We start from the raw sequence: 22,057 nt of genomic DNA, 5'->3' as shown, positions 1-22,057 counted from the left end.
GGTCTATATTTTTGCAAGAACAGCAATTTAAAAATGCTGATCTCATATATTCATGCATCTCTGCCTGGTTGGGGATGGCCTTCCCTGTCATCCAAGCAATGCTGGGAGATTCACTGGGGGGAGGGGAAAATTTCACCTTTCCTTCTCTCCAAACTCTTAATTAAATCCTCCCCAGCTGCTATCTAGCTTCAGGTTTACACAAAGTCAAAGAAGTTGATTGGAAGACCTTAGGCTAGAGCTTTCTCAGTCTGACAAGGTTACTGTACTGGGGGTAATACTGGGAATGTGGAATATAAATTTAACAAAAAGATAGGCAATAGACTACAGAAGCAACCTGGAATATGGGGGGCATTACTTAAGATATTCTTTGATACACGGAATCTTCATGGAGCAAAGGAAAAGAAACTATTACCTTCTGTTCCTTGTCTGGACCAGATTTTGACAGTAGAATCTGAAGCTGCAGAAGCTATTAATAGATTTGATCTTATTGTGGATTCATTTGTCATGTAAACAGCATCTAAGGCACAAATTGCTTCAGTGTGACCTTCAAGGTGAACATCATTCACAAGCTAAACAAAAAATTATAAGATTACAGTGAAGAATAACCCTGAAATTGAAACCACATTGTCATGCAACTGCACAGTTTTCAGCTTTGTGCAGCCATGGAAATAACGGACATGTTGTACAACTGTATCAGTGAAGCTTGAGCAGATGAATAAGTAGCTCTGTAACTGTGTGCTCAATTTTTCCACTGAATTAGATCCATACAGCTTTCTATTTGCAATTCATATTAGACTGTATTTGGGTAAAAACTAAAATTTTGTTCAAAAAAACAAAAAAATGCTTTTTTCAATGCCTTTCTGTAGCTATTCTTGTAGTTTTGATAGAATATTAAATGAATTAAAGGTAATTGAACAAAACATATTTGAGAAAAGTTTTAAGACAAGCAGAAAACAACAGAAAAGGAGCACTGATTTCCTAATTACAATAACCTTAGGCCAAATGTTGGCTAAATCATTTAACGTAGCTTCCAAGAACTTCCTAGGTGTCATATGGTTAAAATATGCCTTTTTAGTAAAAATTTCTTTTTAAAAACCAAGTACTTCTGTTCCACCAGTTAATGATGCTTTTGGGTCAGTGCATGGGTCAGTTTTTGGGTCAGTGCATGCATGTGAGAGGTTTTGCAATTGCATAATATTTTTCCAGTCATATATTATATATTACTATAGGAGACTATAGGATATACATTTTATATATATCATCTAAGGCCATATATGTAAAATTTAGTTTTATTCTAGTAACTCTAACAATCATTAGAGTTGAGGGGAAATCATAAAAATGGGAGATGGGAAAAAATTAAAAATGGATTATGGAATATTTTCCATATATACAAGTGTCATATACTAACACCTAACCTTCGTTCACCAAAATAGTTTCTAAAAACAATGTAGGCAGTAAGTTTTTAAAGTAAGACCATGTACAATTTGGGTCATTATAATTATTACATTCAGTGGCCAACTCTCAATTCATGGATGAGAATGTATTTCTTCTTCAGGGAGTGTTGATAATTCATTTTCTGAAAAGAAAGGAAGATTTCGTCTTTCTTTGCTTGTGGGCTTACTTTCTCTCCTTGATTCAGAGATTGGTGGCTTTGTTTCTGGCCTCTACTAGGCCTCAAAGTACTGGACATAAAAGATATTGGTGGCAGCACCCAGTTATTTTAATTAATATATGAATGAATGAATGAATGAGTGAATCCCCTCACCCCCATGGGTGGTATGTGTCTTCCTCAACCTCGGGTCCTCTACCAGAGGCCTGGGAGTTTGAGGGTTCTGCACAGTATCTTAGCTGTTCCTAGCACTGCATTCTTTTGGACAGAGAGCTCTGATGTTGCTCCTGGGATCTGTTGGAGCCACTCTCCCAGCTTGGGGGTCACAGCCCCAAGTGCTCCTCCCACCACTGGGACCATTTTGGCCTTTACTTTCCACATCACGATTAGGCAGAAGAAATACACAGAGAGAGAGAGAGACGCAAAAATAAGTATTGCAGTATTTTATTAATTTTTCCTCAAATTTCCCTTATTTATCTCCATATCTCAAAGTCCTTAGCATAACTTTCATTTCTGACTGTATTTCTAGTAATAAAGGTACCTTATTACAAAAGGTATTCATTTCCATCACAAGCACCAGGGAAGTCTGCAAGGTAAAGGTAAAGGTTTCCCTTGACGTAAAGTCCAGTCGTGTCCGACTCTAGGGGGCGGTGCTCATCTCCGTTTCAAAGCCTTGGAGCCGGCGTTGTCATAGACACTTCCGGGTCATGTGGCCAGCATGACGACTCGGAACGCCGTTACCTTCCCGCCGAAGCGGTACCAATTAATCTACTCACATTTGCATGTTTTCGAACTGCTTGGTGTGCAGAAGCTGGGACGAGCAACGGGAGCTCACCCCGCCGCGCGGTTTCGAACCGCCGACCTTCCGATCGACAGCTCAGCGGTTTAACCCGCAGCGCCACCGCGTCCCAGTCTGCAAAGTATGGTATAAAAAGTCAAGTTGGCAGCCATGACAGTGTGACTGAAGCTCCATCTGGTTTTTTTGTGGTCACATCTTGACTTTTTTTTACTATACCTTGCAGATACCCCTGACAAATACACTATTGCTTTCACATCTACATGCATCCAAGATCAATGAAAACATGCAATTTAACTGTTGCTGTCTTGAGATTTGTCAGCAGCCTTTACCTAGCCCTTGAATTTATTCAAACAGGACAGAACATAGTTCAGGCAATTTTTTTTTCTCTTCTTCCATCAGAAAAACAGATTCATATAGACTCAAGTTCAATCATGCCTAAAACCTAAAACCTATTGGACATTTGAATAAGAAAATAAAAGCAGAATGTCATTATTATATTTGTTTGGTCACACTCAGGGATAGTGGGAAATAAATTCTCTTAAGTCCTTCAGTAATGTCACTGGTTTCCAATTCCTATTCCCTTCCTAGTATTTTTAAATGCGTGATAAACTGTGACACATTTCATAATCCCAAAGCAGCATTCCTGTTATTGTAGAAGAGATAAAGCTGATCTCCAGCACAGCACAGTTATGTCTCCGCTTGCTGCTATAGCAGCTGGCAATGTTTAAGGATGCAAAAGAAGAGAAGCTTAAAAACAAACTCACTTCTTTTCTTTTCCAGCTTTATAGCAGGTTCCAAAGTAAATAGGGCTGCAGTATTAAGGCTGATTACAGAGGATGTTTCTTCTCAAAGAATCAGAATATTTTTGTACTATAGCTCAGGCAAACTATATTTTGAGATTCCATTTAAGCACGGCATGTGGCACTAATTGCAAAGTTCAGATTCCAGAGAATCTCAGGCATCATTTTAGAAAACACAAGTTTCTAATTCTTTGTGCTGCAAGTATAAGCTTTTAAGGAAGATTTTTTTTCCTTTTACATTAAGCACAGACATTAATCATATGTACAGATCAGACTCTTATACAAATAGTCCTCATTTAGCAACTGCCTTGTTAGCGACCATTCAGTTACAACACTAATGAAAAACTAATTTTATGACCAATCCTCGTATTTACAACCTTTGCAGGTCTGTAAAGCAAAGGAAAGCTGATGTAAGATCATAAGCACAGTTGCAGTTTAGCGACCGCTTCACTTAATGACCACATTACCGATCCCGATTGTGGTCACTAAATGAGGACTAACTGTCTAGCTATATTTCATTTCATAGTGTTTCTCACTATGAAATAAACTTAGAATTCAGATGACTAGCAGTAGATCTTTTGCTTTGTGTAACTGCTTAATACAATACAACTGAAGCTGTGTATCTTTGACAATATCACAAATGAGGTAACATCAAGAAGAACATGTTATTTTAGAAATTCTGGTTTGGCTTCTTCTCTCTCTCAACTTACTTTTTAAAAATTATGTATACAAGGATGTTATCTTCACTTACCATTGTATTTCTACATACCTTCTCATTTTGAATTTCCCAAAGAATAAGAAGTTTGTCTGACCCGCCAGATATTAATTCTGTCTCGTAAGCTATGATACAGAGGAATATAAAAGATTGAATAATCCAGGTCAAAATTATTTTTCAAGTAATACTCTGTGTCTGAGCAGCATTTTTTAAGATCAAAATCTATTTGTGAATAATTGTAGAACACAGTCAGCTGTTTTTGGTTTATTTTTTCCTATCATTTCCAAAGAGAAAAATAGGAGGTCTTGCACTCTAAAGATAATAAATCAATATTCTCCAACTTGATTTCCTGCTGAAACTTAACTCTCAAAATACCTACCCAGCATATTTTATAGTCATGTTACCTGGTAATTTTAAAATCAGTCAATAATATTTATTCGGTCAATGACCAGCAAAATTTAAAAAGAGAAAAATGAAGTAAAACAAAGAAATACAATAATATATTACCAACTAATAAAATAGATCACATAATAATAAAGCATTCACTCCTGTATTACTGTATTAATACACCTGTTACCCAGGTAGCGTGAGTCTAAAACATTAATAAGTATAAAATAAAAATAAATATATATATCCCCTAACAATTTATTAATTAAGATATTTCAATTTAAAAGTAATATTTAAAACAAGGGTAATTACTTCTTTAGTCGGTTTTGGTTCACGTAAAAATTATCCAGATTCCCAGGGAATTTATCTATTGGGGCAAAATGTAGATTGCTAATGTCCCTATAAAATTTACAGTGTAACAGTACATGTGAAATGGTTTCAACTTCCTCTTCACCACATGGGCAGATTCACTCAGCTACAGGGATTATACTATACCTGCCTTGAAGAAGTGCAGATGGAAGAATATTGAATCTAGCTTTGTAGAATTTAAAGTATGATTCCAACACATCTGGAGTCCAACGGAGTAAGAAAGGCTACAATAAATCCTGAACAGAATCTCACAAATTTACTACAATAAACTTTTTTCATTCCATCTGCTTTTCAGACATATAAACACACAGAGGTTGAATTAAAAGTAATGTCTCCACCTCCATAACTTTAAATAGGGATATTTTAATAAATGAAACAGGAAAATAATTCTTGAACAGAGGTCGTTATTTTTATTTACTTATCCATAATCATCACCATTTTCTACACACTTCTTCACAGTGACTTGCTTAAAGTTCACTGATTACTCACTGCAGACTTCCATTTAATGAACTATAGCAACACAACATTTTCTCACAGCAACTTCCCACCAAATGAAGTAAAAGAAAAGATGCCAAAGAATACGTCAGAGCTTTTAGAGCATCAGTACTGCCATCTGTTGGTGATTTATAACATTAGAGGCATTGCTTTTCATTTAACCTGTGGGCGGAGGGGATATGTGTATTTGGTATGGATTATAGTCTTCTCAGCAGATACTGAATTTATTATGTATTATATTATATATACACCAAATCAAGCCAACTTACATCTTTCCCTCATTTTTCCCATTCATAAGAAAGCTATCAATAGGATAGCTATTGGTTAAAAGCTTCTTAACCCCTGGCATCCTGGCCCCCCAAGAATCACAAGAAAGGTCAGTCTTCAGTACTAAGCTGTTAAATGTAGCACTTTTGTCACTAAATTAAACCCATTGTAGAATAGGCCATGTGATTAGCTGCTACCTCCCCTGTAGGACTCTCTAATCTTTTTTACCTGATGTACACATTTGGATCTTGCAAGATGATGCTGTCAAGGTAATGCATGCTATATGCCAGCAAATTTGGAAAACACAAGAATGGCCATCAGACTGGAAAAAATCAACTTATATCCCCATACCAAAAAAGGGAAACACTAAAGAATGTTCAAACTATCGAACAGTGGCACTCATTTCACATGCCAGTAAGGTAATGCTCAAGATCCTGCAAGGTAGACTTCAGCAGTTCATGGAGCGAGAATTGCCAGATGTACAAGCTGGGTTTAGAAAAGGCAGAGGAACTAGAGACCAAATTGCCAATATCCGCTGGATAATGGAAAAAGCCAGGGAGTTTCAGAAAAACATCTATTTCTGTTTTATTGACTATTCTAAAGCCTTTGACTGTGTGGACCATAACAAATTGTGGCAAGTTCTTAGTGGTATGGGGATACCAAGTCATCTTGTATGCCTCCTGAAGAATCTGTATAACGACCAAGTAGCAACAGTAAGAACAGACCACGGAACAACAGACTGGTTTAAGATTGGGAAAGGAGTACGGCAGGGCTGTATCCTCTCACCCTACCTATTCAACTTGTACGCAGAACACATCATGCGACAAGCTGGCCTTGAGGAATCCAAGGCTGGAGTTAAAATCTCTGGAAGAAACATTAACAATCTCAGATATGCAGATGATACCACTTTGATGGCTGAAAGCGAAGAGGAACTGAGGAGCCTTATGATGAAGGTGAAAGAAGAAAGTGCAAAAGCTGGTTTGCAGCTAAACCTCAAAAAAACCAAGATTATGGCAACCAGCTTGATTGATAACTGGCAAATAGAGGGAGAAAATGTAGAAGCAGTGAAAGACTTTGTATTCCTAGGTGCGAAGATTACTGCAGATGCTGACTGCAGTCAGGAAATCAGAAGACGCTTAATCCTTGGAAGAAGAGCAATGACAAATCTCGATAAAATAGTTAAGAGCAGAGACATCACACTGACAACAAAGGTCCGCATAGTTAAAGCAATGGTGTTCCCTGTAGTAACATATGGCTGCGAGAGCTGGACCATAAGGAAGGCTGAGCGAAGGAAGATAGATGCTTTTGAACTGTGGTGTTGGAGGAAAATTCTGCGAGTGCCTTGGACTGCAAGAAGATCAAACCAGTCCATCCTCCAGGAAATAAAGCCAGACTGCTCACTTGAGGGAATGATATTAAAGGCCAAACTGAAATACTTTGGCCACATAATGAGAAGACAGGACACCCTGGAGAAGATGCTGATGCTAGGGAGAGTGGAAGGCAAAAGGAAGAGGGGCCGACCAAGGGCAAGGTGGATGGATGATATTCTAGAGGTGACAGAATCGTCCCTGAGGGAGCTGGGGGTGTTGACGACCGACAGGAAGCTCTGGCGTGGGCTGGTCCATGAAGTCACGAAGAGTCGGAAGCGACTAAACGAATAAACAACAACAAAACACATTTGGAATTTTGAGAGCACACTTGGGAAGTTCTTGAAAAATTTGGGATGGCCTTGAACCTTGTACATTCATAAAATGGCTGCTGTGGATAATTTAACAAGTTACAAAGCATTATTTTACTGGAACACTGCTTCCGTATATTGTCCATTCCCTAACGACAGAATACTTTCCATTTCCTGATTATCTTTGCCATGTTTCTAGGAAGGTCTACACACTTCCAATCAAGACATTTGGACTTCAATTACCCAAATGCTTTTGAGACCATTTGAGGTCCAGAAGCACTACTAGAAATAAAGATGTCACTGGCAACTTGCTTTAGAATATTTCATCTCTTTTTTTTAATTATTTTTTTAATGAAAAAATTATGTGGGGCAGGAGCCTTGGCAGGCCACAATGGAGATCCCAGTCTTTCTAAATATAAAACAGCAGGATTACTCAGTAGCTTGATGAAAAGCCCTAAGACAGAGGTACAGAGTTAGCCAAATTCTTCTAGAATGACACCAAATCATCAATTTAATTTATTAATGAAACACACCGAACACAGTAGTCAATTCAGACACATAAAAAATGTCATTTCAACTTCTAAATTTCTAAGAGGTTTCAGTCATTATTGGTGTAGAACATGAAAAATGTGTACCCTTCAGAAATACATTTTGAATGTAAAAATGTCCACCAGAGGGCACTCATACAGCAATACAATAAAACTTTGATTTGATGGACCAATGGAAGGGAGGGATATCAGTTAAAGCTGAGTATCTGTTAAACATAAATTTTAGATAATTGATCTAAATGAGTAACTGTTTTGGAAAAAATAGACTTTGACTATTATTTCAGGGTACATTCAAAGTCCATGATATGGCAGTCCATAAAATCAAGGCTTTCTTGTCATTATAACTCAGATAATAATTTTGAGAACTTACAGGACACAAAAAAATCTCTAGTCTGTACCCAAAAACTGTCCAACTAATTCTGCATGTTTCAAATGTTTAGAGTTGAACATCTAAGATAAATTCCATAATGTAATACAAGAAAACAACCTCATGTGTTGGGCCAGGACGTTAGATAAGCCAGTCTTGTGTAATATTTGAGATGATGCATTATGACCTTGGTTTGTGCTGTTTTATGTTGTGCTTTTGTTTGTTTTAACTGATTATGTGCCATCAAGTTGGTGTCGTCTCAGAGATCACATAGATAGATTTTCTGCATGACAATCTGTCCCTACTGTGGTCTTACAGGTCTTCATGTTTATTACACTCTGTATTTCAATTGTACATTAGTCACCCAGAATTGAGCAGTCACAGAAATTGCATAAATAAAATAACATGAAATAAATCTTTCCAGCATTTCTCACTGCTTTCCCCAAGCTTTGCCTGATCTTTATCAGCCTGCCCACTCTCTTCCAACTTCTGCGTGCTGCCTTTTCAACCCTCTTTCACTTGCTAAAAGTCTGCAGCTCTTTCAACCCTTTAAAAGAAAAGATATAATTGACTTATAGGGCAAAAATGCAGCACATCTTCCAATATATTTTTTCTGGAACAAAACAAACAAAAATGCCACTTACATCAGCAGAGAAGGCTATGACACTGTCTTTGTATCATAGCTCCCTCTACTGATAAAGAAAAAAGGCAGCTTCTTCTTTTAGGTTATTATCCCATACCCTGCCAAAATAATAAAGTTAAATTTAAAAATGAAACAATAAAATGTAATATTGAAAAACAACAAGATAAAATTCGTACATATATAACTGTCCTTGTTCTTTCTTGGAGCATGGCATTTGCCTGAAAAATCCAAAGCCTGGTGTAGCCTTTAAAGCAATGGAAATTGTGTACCCACTTGCTGAGTGTAATGTATCAAGCCTATCATGGGTTTTTTTCAGCCTAACCCTGTTCCTATTACAATACCTTTACTTCACATAATGAACACAGATTTTAAATTCTCTACCAGTACTTTCTATTATTCCAGGTACAAAATAAAGCATTAAAACAGGCACATTCCTTCTAGACACATTGATACTGTACTTACATCCATCTTTTCTGTGAATCCACTGAACACAATTAATTCTGTCAGTATGACCATTCAGTGTTCCCACTACTTTTCTTTTCTAGAGGGAAAAACACACACAGCCAGATTTGTCTTAGTTATAAAAAGGAATGATGAAAAGTTTTGCTCTTAAGAAAAAAGAAAAAGTTCACTGCGGAGACCCTTTTGTCGAAATAGTTTCAATGTTTTCAAATGGGCAGAATAGCCAGGGAGAATACTGAGTAAGATATCAAATATTTCAACTACTCAGGAACTCTATGCAACCATCTGTCAGGCATTAACAAAGCAAAGCAATGCAGCAGTACAGGGATTTTGGGTTGATTGACACATGCATATATGTTGCTGTAAATATTTATCTCCTATTTTATCATCAATCATACCCAAGGCAGCTTATAACTCACAAATAAGCAACTGGGTTTATTCAGTTTATTTGGCTCTTCATTTGTGTTATGTGGAAACTCAGTCATTGTAATTTGTCAACTCAACATTGTGTAAACTAAATACAGTGGCTTAAACAACAATTGCTGGCTAAAAATCTATGCCTAGCGTAACACAAGAAGCCAGAAAGTATGTGCACTTATTTCACTACAATGAAGCATAGCTTGTAGTTAGGCAAGTTTTCAATTTAGCTTTCTTTCTCATTGTTTCCTGATTGCGTGTTATTTTATTCATTTAATAAGTAGGTAGGTAGGTAGATCCCACTTTTTCTTAGAAGTTGCCCACGGTCTCTCCCACCGTTTCATCCCTATAACCAACCAACTACATGATCTAGATAGGTTAAGAGAGAACAGCACTCAGTAACGTTCAGGACTGACCCTCGTCCTCCTCACTGAAGGCTAACTCGCCATTACCATCACTTTCCAAAGCCGCTGTATCTTTAAGAACAGCAGGAAGCAGAAGCAAAGTCAGTTTTCTCCGTTACTGGAAAGACAACCGACTAAGCTGCATCAAGACACACAGGAAGAAGCAGGAATCAAATGCCCCCCCTCCCCGCGCCTCTACCCCATAGCAAGCCTACCACGCACATGTGTAGGGAGCTCGCTAACTAAACGTGAAGCCCACTCAGCAAAATCCTCGACCTCCGTTCCCGCCTCACCTGTAGGTCGTAGAGAATGACTGAGCGACAGGACCCGAACGCCAAAAGCTTTCCTCTCCCCCAAGAAATCACTCCGGGGCCGGCGCGGTTAGCGGAGCAAGCTACATGGCACACTTCTAAGGAGGCTGCCATTTTCTCTCGCGTTCCAATAAGGTTGACTCCAAGCGGCCGCCGTTGAAAGGGTCGTCCATAGAACGGAAGCGATGCGCTCTGGCGAGCGCTTTAACTGTATTGCTGAGCTCCGTCAAGATTCTTGGATTGCGGTCGCAGTTGGAGTCCGGTCTGGAGTGTGGGGAGTTTACAAAACTACGATTACGTTAGAGTTTTCATCCTGATTGATTCGAAAATTCCATAAGAGCCCGTCTGTCTTTCTTACTTTTTCGGAGTTGTCCGTGTTGTTTTTGTAAGGGTTCGTTCGTTCTTTTCCTTCCTTCCGAACTGGTGCGCCTTAGCCAAATTTGGCTGACCTCAAAAAAATCTGAACAATTGTGAGTATGATGCCCATATACCGCTTTAGGCAAACCCACACAGAGGGATCATCTTCCTGCCCTCCGATTCTGGAGTAGTTCAATCCTCCCATCGCACCATTCTACTCTCATCTCCTTAGAAATCAGTTGCCCTTCCATAGCTATAAATCTATAGAAATAGAACAGGATGGTAAACAATTGATTTGGGAAATTTTCAGGAGTCCCAAAATTACTGAGAATCTTCAGGAACTCCCCACTTAATCTGACCTCGCATGTGCAAGTAACTCCTCAATCTGCATGGGCAAAATTACCTAACAGCTAAGTCTGACAACGCACCTATGAAGCCCTGATTAAACAGATTAATAGGGAAGGGATTATGCATGCATGGAATGGTTAATGGATTTTGTGCATTGCACCCAAAGTCCACTAAACCAATCCAAATTGAGCGTTTTTTTTAAAAAAAGTTACTAGATTTATATCACACCTTTATTTTATACAGTTCATGGTGCTATGCATAATGCTCTCACAAGGGCCGCCGCTGACCTGTAAGGTGCCCTTGTGCAAAAGGTTTTTTGCACAAAGAGTATTAGGTCATGTCATGCAGAGCTGTGGCTTCCTGGCGCTTTGTTCTCTCTCAGCATATGCACAAATGCGCAGAGTAGTAATTGGACGGTCTTCTTCCCCCACTGGGGAAGCACTGGGCTACCACTATTCCCATGGTTTGGTACCCTCCCATGTCCTGGCACCTTTGTGCAGTGCACAACTTGCACACCTGCTTGTGGCAGCCCTGGCTCTCACCAATTTTCCTTCACAACAACACAATTAGGTAGGTTGAGCTGAGACAGAGTGACTGGCCCAAAGTCACCCCCAGTCAGCTTTCATTCCTAAGAGAAGACTAGAACTCACAGTCTCCTGGTTTATAAGCCAGCACTTTTGCCATCCCACCAGGCACCTTGCACTAATTAGTAAGCATACACCAAATTTTGAATAAACATACAAAGAATTGCACCAGCTTGATTCAATCTGTTGAAAATCTGTTTCAATCTGGTGAGAAAGATCTTTTAAATCAATGGGCCTCTAGGGAGATATGTTTTGGTTAGGTTGCTTATCATTTGCTATTTTTTTTAGGATTAGGTTTAGGGTCTAAATCTAGCTTGACTCCCAGTGATCCATGGACACATTTTATTGGCAATAACATGGAATTGATTTTGTCATTGCCTTCTTCCAGAATGTTTTTTTGTCTTCCCAGTCTAACCTATAGCCCTAGTGACTTTCTATCCAAATACTAACCAGGCTGCTTAGTAAAACAAAATCATCCATGTGCTGCTACCTGATGAGACCATGTATTTGTAGTCTTGTTGTTTTTTTTAGTAATAATAGGTAAAATCCCCATTTTCTGTCTCAACTAGTCATTTGCTAACTCAGCAAGAATATTTAGAAAAAAGGCTGTCAAATGCTAACTCCTCTTCTGCTTCACTCTTCTTTACAAACATATAAAACTTCATTATTCTAGGAGAGTTGCTGTTAATTTCTACATATAGTTATTAATTTCTACATAATCTTTCCCATGACCTCAGCAACAGTCCAACCAGGAGCTTACAGACATAGGTTCCTCCAGAGAACAAAATCACTTTTTTGAGAGATGGCATAATCTTCTAAAAAAGCCATATAAGGATTCTAATCCTCCCCTTTTTATTTGAAAGAATACACTCCTCCAACAGTGAAAAATATTTGGAACCGTGGGTTTTCAAAGACTTTGGAATATGGAGTTTGAGCCATTAACAGCACCTTATTGTTGCACATTCCACTGATCTGTGGTAGTAGAGTTGAGTGGGAGCTAAGCAACAGACATTGCTAAGCAACAGCTTCTGTTCTGGTTGAAAGATATTGACATGACAAGGTGCAGAAATAGTATTACAGTGAAAGAGAATGACAGGTCTAAAGTAGAATGGGGAGAAGTCTTAACCCATTCTAAGAAGAATTCAAATCCCATTTTAGGATTTTATGCATAATATTATGCATATTGTTGATACCCATTGTTTACTGAAATGTGTTAGACACATTTCCAGAGAATTCTTTCCAAGTGAGGTTGCCAGCTTTTTCTGCTGGCCTGTTCCTAGACATTTAATTGTAGCAGGATACCCAGAGAATTGGTAGATGGAACTTTTTCTGCCAGGGGAAATTTCATCAAAATTACTGATACAGGATCAAGGCCTATATATTATCATTTTACACACGCGCGCACACACGCACACTGATGCAAGTTAAATATTGAATGCAAGTTAAACCCATCTGTTTAAATAAATGTTTCTTTGTTCATTTATATAAATCCAATTCAAATGTTTAAAACCAATTTCTGAACTATGATCATACTTTTTTTAACCAATATGGACAGAGTAAGGGAATTCCATCACTAATATCTACAAATATATGCATGTTAGCAGGATTTATGATAGTTTCTCCACATGTCTTTGTATGATGATGTCACTGCCATTTCACTTTGCTCATGGGGCAAAGTGGATCTGCTCATGGATCAGGAGAATCTAACTTGCTGGCATCTCCTCTGCTATGCAGACTGGCAAGAGACCAACAGGAAATCAACTCAAGCCAAGCATTCTATGCAGCATGCCCGATGGCTTTTCAAAGTCAATATCCAACAAATACAGAAAGTGATCATTTGCTAATTATGGTTGCCTGCAGTACATTAAAACATGCACTCAATCCCTCATGCTGGCGAGACACATTACTTTCCTGGAATAGAACATGCCATCTTAGTCAACAAGTTTTGGCTATTGTTAGCTGCTCCTGTAACCAAACACTTCTTTCTATGCAATTTCTTTAAGAGACTTAACATGTGAATACTATATTAAACTAAACCTCAGGATGTTATAAAATAACTTTGAATGCTAAATTAATGGTCCTGGTTATAATAGTGATGAATATCAGGGCAAACTTTAAAAAACTTTCACATGGCAAACTTTAATTTCTTCAGCCAGATTATAGCCCTTGTGTATATTAGATGCATGGCATGTTTTATGATGGCAGGAATACTTTTTGCTAGGGAACAACTTGTTAATCAATGTCAGCAATGCTTAATCCTCTGGAGTTTTATACCCCAGCCACCCATTAAAATGCTAAGTTAACGATCAGATTACCAATTTTAATTTGAGCACCAAATGTTGCTTCTTCCCATCATTCTCAATATTTAAGACTGAGCAAAGCAACAGAATGAAATAATTAGGGTAGCTGTAAACTAGGGCATGAAGCAATTTATTTCAGATTCTTGTGGGGAATTATCCTTGCCTTTTTCATCTATTCTTCTATATATTTGCTTGCTTGTTTATTATGTTTGTTGATATTTATTATATAGATTTATAGTCTATATGGTCACGTGTGACTCTGGGCAGCTAACAATAAAAACAATAATAAACAGAAAAACAATTAGTGTGTTACATCCCTCATATAAAATATTACTCAGAAGTTCCTCAATACAAGAACCCATATTTTTTATTGAATTTGATTAAGTTTGAAGAGAAAGATAAAACCTACAAAACAAAAAAATACCAAAAAAGAGGAGAAAAACTAAAAAGGTGTGAAAACACACAAAATTTTTTTTCAACATTACAAAAAGATATGACTTCCAACCCTTAACAGAAAGGATATACAAAAATTTTCCATAGTCAATCTCTAACTCTGTATTAAACCAAAACCACATTATTTCTATAAATCATTCCCCTTTAACACATTATAAAAATCACTAAATACCATTGCTCCCTCCCCTTATATTAAAAGAAAAGAATAAATCACCTAATCAACTCCCCCCCCAAACTAACAATTATTTAATTATTCCCTTCCTACTACTGTTCTATACATTCCTGTCTACTGTAGTAAAGATCAAAAATAAAAAAGCATGTAAGTTGTCTGCCATTATAATTAATAATACAAGAAACATGAATTAATATTTTTTTTTAAAAAAACCTTAATAATCTTAATCCCAATCATTAATGATAAGTAAAATTATCCAAAGCCAAAAGACCCTCCAGATAAATATTTTTGGTCCATTAACCCACTTCCAAATAGACCAAAACATTTACATATCCCAATAATAAACCAGAACTATTTTCTTAAAGAAATCAAACAGCCCAACTGCTCCCCTCACAAACACAGACTTCTCTTCAAAAAACATCCCATACATAATAACACCTTCTTTTCCATAACATTCCATCAGAAAGTCAAATTCACTCATGTCTTGCAACCCTTACACTTCTTCAATTCAGCATTGTCAATTTCATCCAGCATTTCAACAGAAGCCCCAATCCCACTTTTAGAAGAGACATTTCCATCGCTGTCAAATCCTTCAGTTCCATCCACAACATCCCCAACCAGATGGCACATTTTAGACCACATATTTTCCACAATGCTCTGAATGTCTTGCATAATAACTTGGCAGGAATCAGAAAAAATCTGCTTAATATCTGCTTTAATATCTCCATGGAAATCAGAGAGAGCCTGGTTAAGATCCTCCATTCTCACTCAGTAAATTATGGTGCCCCCTGGATACTTAACCAGCAAAAGTAAGAGGTAATGGAAAATTTCCAAACTGAGTTAAGATAACAGACAGTTCCCCAGAGAAAGTAGCTGCATGGAAGTAAAATTTCAGAATGGCAGATTCGACGTGTAGGAAAAATGCTAAAACCTTCAAAATTAGCACGAAAATAATAACAGGGAGACAATAATATACTCTCAACCCTCCTTAGTATTGGATGGAAAGCAAAATCCAAAGATTAAAAAGATTAAAATAAAAAATTAATCACAAAAATAACGATAAGCACCAAGAGAGAACATTTCTCCTTAATGTAGAAAGCCTCTCTCAGGGTACAAATACTTAAAACAATAAATTGGGTGCTTTAGAAATGGGGTGGATGGACTTAATGTCCCTTTAAGGCTGCAGTGTGGCTTGGAAATGGTGTTTTCCCAGCCTCCCAGCAAACTCTTACCCATTGATCACGAATGCTGTTTACGATCTCCTGGCTGCAATTCGCTATCCGGAGGACAAATGAGTCAATTCCAGGAGTTTTCCTTGATCTGGAAAAACACTCCTGGGCTTCAGGAGAAACCAGCCTGATCCAAAAAAACTGCCACAATGCCAGTTCTGCCCACGGAGCTAGCAGGCACAACTGTTCAGTCCACCATGTCCCCACCGGAAGTCAAGATCTGTTTAAAATCTTGATGGAAGTCAGAAAAAGTCTGTTTAAAATCCTTGATGTCTCATGCAGTAGATTATGGCACTCCCTAGGAGCTTAACCAATGAAAGTTGAAGATATAGAAAAGTTCCAAAGTATGTTTACACAAAGTGAAAATGAGATAAGCAGACAATTCTCAAGGGAAAGTAGAAACAGAAAGCTGAAGGTTTAAATCAGCTGATTCAACATGGAGGAAAATGCTAATATCTTCAAATTTAATACCAAAATTATAACAGGAAGACAATTGTTTACTCTCAATCCTCCTTTATATTTGGAAGGAAAACAAATTCCAAAACTTAAAAAAGAATTTTTTTAGAAGTAATCCCAAAAATAATGATAAGCACCAAGAGAGCCAGCTTCTCCTTGCTGTAGAAAGCCTCTCTTAGGGTACGCATACTTTAAAAAATATATATAAATTTGGTGATTTAGAAATGGGGTGGCCAGTCTTAGTGTTCCTTTAAGGCTACAGCGCCATTGCCTTCTGAGATTTCTTTCTTTCTTTCTTTCAACTTCCCAGCTTAGCCAGCAGCCCTGAAATTCCAAGAACCTAATTAGGTCCAACCCTGCTTAACTTCCAAGATTAGTCAAGGATGGCTAAGTGCTTCTATTTGATGTGGTATGCTTACTCTACTAATGGTATATATGATTTTGTTGCATTTAATGCTTTGGTTGCATATTCTGAATATGTAAATGCCATCACTTGAATATATCTGGTAGCCACAGAAGGATGCTCAGTGAGAAAAACTGCTTTCTTGTTATGACTGCAAATCTTGATTTCATACACACACACTATTTTGATTTATTGTATGTGTGCAGCTATCTACAGAATTATATCCAATGCTTTTTCAAGATGCTGTGTGGCCACAGAGTTTGTTCATCTCAGACCAGGGTAGCATTAGCAGACACTTCACAATATACTCATAAGGAATTTTATTCCGCCATCAAAAGGATTATGGTATGCTAGTCTGTAACCTTATGATTTGATTAAAGCTGAGGGATGCAGGCACTGGCTTTCAAATAAACAAAAAAAAAATAGGTGTATGTGTGAAATTGCTTTGCATGTGTCCTCTAATCATGTTTATTTAGCTTGCTCGACTCATTTCAGACATTACGTCCTTTGTCAAGAGCTCAAACTCCTTTTCCACTTTCAAAGACCAATGAGCCCTTTCTCTTAATCAGTAAAATTATAGCAAAGTATAAGGCAGAGACAGTGAGTCTTCTGGTTGTTGCTGAACTACAGTTCCAAGAATTTCTCACCATTGGTCATGCTAACTGGAGTATAGATCCCTATTCCTGGTCTTTTTATCTAACATATATATTTATCTTGTTTATGGTAAGAGTAAGATATGAGAACCTCCCTGCTTGTCCTTCTATCTCTATTATATATTCCATTCTAAATATGTACCCATTTTAAAGAACATTTAGCACCTCTTTCCTACTTTGGAGAAAGATATTTATAATACATGAATATTTGGCAGGAAATTCTTAAGAAGATAGGGAGTATAACCTTTCTCTGATAAGCTATTGCCCCATCTCTAAAAACACAGACATGTTTATACTTTCTTTATAGAGGTTTGTAGACTTTTATATCATAAAGGAGGCAAGTGCAATAATAAGATTATAGTTTGCACATTAAGAACCTCTTCATCTTGTTAATCCTGCCCACCGTAAAAAAGCCAGCCTGCTTTTAAATGTTGCACAGTACTTTGGAAGTTATAAAGTCTTTAGTTATCTAGAGAAGGAATTTCATAAAGAAGTAATGAAAAGCATAACCTCATTCCTCTGAGCTGATCTGATAAGGTGGTATTAGCTTTACAACTGTTGATCATCAGGACTTTTTTTTCCCCTAGCAAATTTTCCCTTGGCAATTTATAAGCAGTTGAGATGGCATGCTGAATATTACAGCATTTATCTCTCTTTCAAATCAAAGCAGCACCTGAGAATGCAAAGCATAGCTTATTTATGGGATGTTTGGACTTAAATAAAGTCTGCTTCTTTTTTAAGGACATTTTCTGATACTATCTCTTTCACATTCTGTCCTCTGTCTCTTTTCCTTAACAGTACCTCTTAACTTCTTGGTCAAATTATAAAGAAAACAATATAAAATGTATAAAGGTGTTACTGGGGCAGCAGAGGGTGGGGGTTTCTAAAGCAAACAGCATACAGCCAAAGTATATACCACTTATGAGTAAGGTGTATTAATCTCCCATCTTATTCCAAGGGCTAAAATGACAAAACAAGCATCATGACCATGTGACAGTAGCTCTGCCCTTTTGGACACGTGCGCAGACCTTGCACTGCAATGGCACATTGGTCATTTTGCCACTGGCTGCCTTACCCTTCCCACCAACTGATCCTATATGATCCCTGTCTCCCATGTTTTCCTGTTTGTTAGATACCAATAAACCATTGACCTTTTGCCCCCCTAATGTATGTTCGGGATATATTCTCAGAGCCATGGCATGTCTAACTTGATCCTTAGCAGCACACAAGTACACACACAAGATTAAACCCACCTTCACATGCTCTTCCTCTAATATGATATAAGCCATCATCTGCCAGCAATGCCCCCCTGGATTCTCCACAGGCAAAGAGGTCAAATTTTGTGCAAAACAATTAATGGGCAAGTTTGACTTCAGGACCCAAAACAAAGACAAAGTAATATCAGATTTCAACCTCCCAGGATACCATATGGCAGATGTCAAAGTGCCCATTTTGAAGAATGAGAACCACTACTGAGCAAGAGGTTGCTGGACTGTTATACATCAAAAGGTTTCAGGAAATCTCAGAAGGTCTCAACAGAAACAGCAATCGGTTTTTAACACATTACAATTGTTAATTGATTAGGTACTTGTAATCTGTCTCACATGTAACTTACATCTTTATAATTAATCTGTCTTTCTCTCCTCCCCTCCCAGCTCATCCCAATTAAAATCCTACATCAAGTGAGCCACCCTACACATCTGATGAAATGAGCTGCAGCTCACAAATGCTTATGTCTTTTCATAAAATGTGTTAGTTGGGAAAGGTGTTACCAGGATCCTTTTTTGCCACCACATGGGAGGTAATGCTGTTATGCTGAAAGACATTAACCTTGGTTCTTTCCTCCTCTGCCTGGCTATTGGATAGGCACTTTGGTTGCAGAAGCTGCTCAGACCCAGCACGTGCTTTTGTGTCCTCTCTGGGTTTGGGATTAGGGTTTTGGTCTTAAGTACAAAAAGAGGGTGCAGATTATCTTGTATCTGCTATGCTCCTTCCTCAGGGCTTTTTCCTTGCTTCTCTTCTGCAGGACTAATTCACTGCTTCTCTGAACAGCTTCACTGCGAAGATGAGTTTCCATTAGGGATCCATCTCCCAAAGTATCAGTAATAGGCCCTGCTGTGCCACCACTTCCAATGCCCTAGTTCTGGCTGTAGATTGTAGGCAGTGCCCTGAGTACTGCAGCTGTGGGCGGGGGGGCAGTCAGTTACTGCTCTCAGACATGTGCATTGTAACCCTTTTGTCTCTCAACCCTCTCTTGAAAAATCCTCCGTGTGACTAGATGCTGAACTAGATAAGGGTATTTTTGTTTTTAACTTAAAGACATCTCCAAATGCAGCTGCTTTTTACAGATGAGTGCCACTGTGCTAGATCTCTGAATGTATCTCACAATAATAATACTTTGAAAAGCCTAATGAAGGGTTGGAAGGTAATTTTTAGAGACAAATAGAATTCAGTGGGATAGTTTATCTCCACATGTATAACACAGAACACCATTTCGGCTATCCTTGCACAAGTACAAGTTGCACTACAGAATGAATAGCCCCAGATCCAAAAGAAGGTCACTTGTATTCACTACAAAGAACCAACTGTCACTGTAGCATAACCTATCATTTCAAGTCCTATCTTTTTCATCTACTTCGTATTCAACATTCCCATTTTTAGGACAATTACATGATGCAGAAATAGTTTTTCTAATTATCATGAAAACACTAATAGGCTTAAATTTGTAGACTGTTTTCAACTGAAACAATTTATTCCTTCCGTCCTCTGGGGTTCTGTGTGCACGCTTCAGTAATGCCCTTCTGCTACCCAGGCACGACAGGCAATGCAGTTCCAAACGGCCCAAAGATGCATGTTCTCTTGAGGATACTTACAACTATGGTGATATTTCTTCAAGTGGAGAGCTGTAAAATACTGTAGATGTATTGCAGAAAAAAGGACAATATGAGAAGGGGAAAGTCTGGAGATAGCAAAATCTGCAAGATAAATGAATGAAACTTGGATGAAATATGAAAAACGGCCGTATTTCTTGGTCTCAAAAGGTTAAATGTCATGGAGCCAAAAGAGAAGAGCTGGGTGTCAGAAAGATGTCTGTCTGCCAACAAAATGAAATTTGAAAGTTCTGGGGTGGGGATGGGAAATAGCCTGTTTCCCTTGAATATCACCTCCTGGTGCTCATAATTCGTATCTCTTACTACCACCACACCTCAGCTCAATGCTGTAATTTCAAGCTACCTCCATAACAGACTCCAGAGCTCTTTTATTAACATGCATCTCTCTATCCCTGAGTTGGCCAAAACGTAGGCCAACTATACATCCCATTTTAAATGGGACAGTCCCATTTTAACATTTCCAGACTGTCCCGTCGTTTTAATGTAAATGTCCATTTTGTCCCATTTTCTTAAAAACCTTACTTAAAAATTTGAAAGTTCACATGAACCTGTCAGAATGCAGTCTGACTTTGAGTGGAAGGAGGGGGAGCTCAGCAGAAAGGGTGGGGAAAAAGCCGCAGAGCTCAACCCAGCGGGAAACGTAAAAAGAAAAAAACAGGATCAGCTGATAGGCGGTGATCAAAGGGCGAGCCGATTGGCTTCTGCCTTGAAACAGCAGGAAGAACGTAAAAGTACAGCCAGAGGAGGAACAGCTTGTCGGGGACAACCATTCACTAGACTCTCCAGCCCAGCCTTGCCTCTCACAAACAAAGGAATCTGAAGATTCCCAGTGAAAGAAAACCAGAGAAGTTCCTGCCTGCCAATCCAGCCCATCGCCCAGCCCTGCCCCATTTTGCCATCCCAATGTCCCATTTTTAACCCCGTCCCATTTTGCCATCCCAATGTCCCATTTTTGTCTCAAGGAAATATGGTCAGCCTACCAAAATGTTTGCCAGCACAAATTGCACGGTCCTGATGGCCTAGCTCTGACCTGCATCAGTAGTAGGACCAGCGAGTGGTACTTTCTTTACAGTTTTGATGCAGGACAAGTTAAAGGAAAGGAATTGGTGGATTTCCCTGGTTTTATTTCCCCTCCCATCAAATGTTACTAACTGACAGGAAAACATCCATTAATCACCTCCTTATTGGCTGGGGAGGAGGCAAATTCTGAGATAGCTAGTCTGGCAAGCTTAGCTATCTGTCAAAACCTGCTTGGATGTTTTACCTTCAAAGAGAGGCTGACTATCAGCTGAAAGTCTGGCTCCTTTTGAACATAGGTTTGGCATTATTTTGGAACATAGCTACTCTGGGAAATTGCTACTGAGGAAAAGAGAAGCAGGGGGAGTGTAACCACAAAGGCCAAAATCAACTAATAGGAACTGGGGATATGTCATCACCAGCACTGTTTAGGTAGCATCTTAGATGGTTTGCATGATAAGTCTTGTGTCAGGAAAAGACAGAAAATACTACTTCAAATCTGGAACAACTGAAGAGAAATCCAAGCAGCCTGAACAGTGAGCTGGGGATGAGATGAGGGTGATACCATGAGCATATGTCTTAAATTAGCAGGTCATCTTCTTGCCACAGCCAGAGGGATGTGAGGATGAGCCCTATAACAATTCAAGTCCTTTGTCCATCTTCTCTGGTTCAGTCTCTTCTGCCTTTCCAACTTAGTTTAAGAAACTTTTACCTGGAAAAATGGGGACAGAAGCAGGATCCTTCTGCCTGGGAAACTGAATTAAAACCCTTCCCCCAGAAAGTACTGCAAGAAAACTACAAGAGATATGTAAGCCACACATAAAGTACAGAGGCACAGCCATGTTGCCTATTTCTCGGCTTGCAGTGAAAGGACAAGGCATTAATTAATCACACTGGTTCCAGCTATTATCTGATTCAGCTGG

The 22,057-nt window shown here is 38.5% G+C and overlaps 1 protein-coding gene across 1 annotated transcript in view; it reads right to left on the bottom strand.

Moving 5' to 3' along the window:
- Positions 1–10,422, bottom strand: part of ELP2 (elongator acetyltransferase complex subunit 2) — a 54,680-nt gene extending 44,258 nt beyond the window's left edge. Inside the window, exons 1-4 of the mRNA XM_063298739.1 lie at positions 10,254–10,422; positions 9,140–9,218; positions 3,978–4,048; positions 413–569 (exon numbers count right to left, since the gene is read on the bottom strand). Coding sequence (XP_063154809.1) covers positions 413–569; positions 3,978–4,048; positions 9,140–9,218; positions 10,254–10,385 — 439 coding nt within the window. The 5' untranslated portion in view covers positions 10,386–10,422. The remainder of the gene's footprint in view (positions 1–412; positions 570–3,977; positions 4,049–9,139; positions 9,219–10,253) is intronic.
- Between the last annotated feature and the right edge of the window lie 11,635 nt (positions 10,423–22,057).

The sequence above is a fragment of the Candoia aspera genome, chromosome 3 (assembly GCF_035149785.1).
Source record: "Candoia aspera isolate rCanAsp1 chromosome 3, rCanAsp1.hap2, whole genome shotgun sequence".
Classification (NCBI taxonomy): Eukaryota; Metazoa; Chordata; class Lepidosauria; order Squamata; family Boidae; genus Candoia; species Candoia aspera.
The sequence above is the reverse complement of the archived record's forward strand: the minus strand, read 5'-3'. Positions and strand labels throughout refer to the sequence as shown.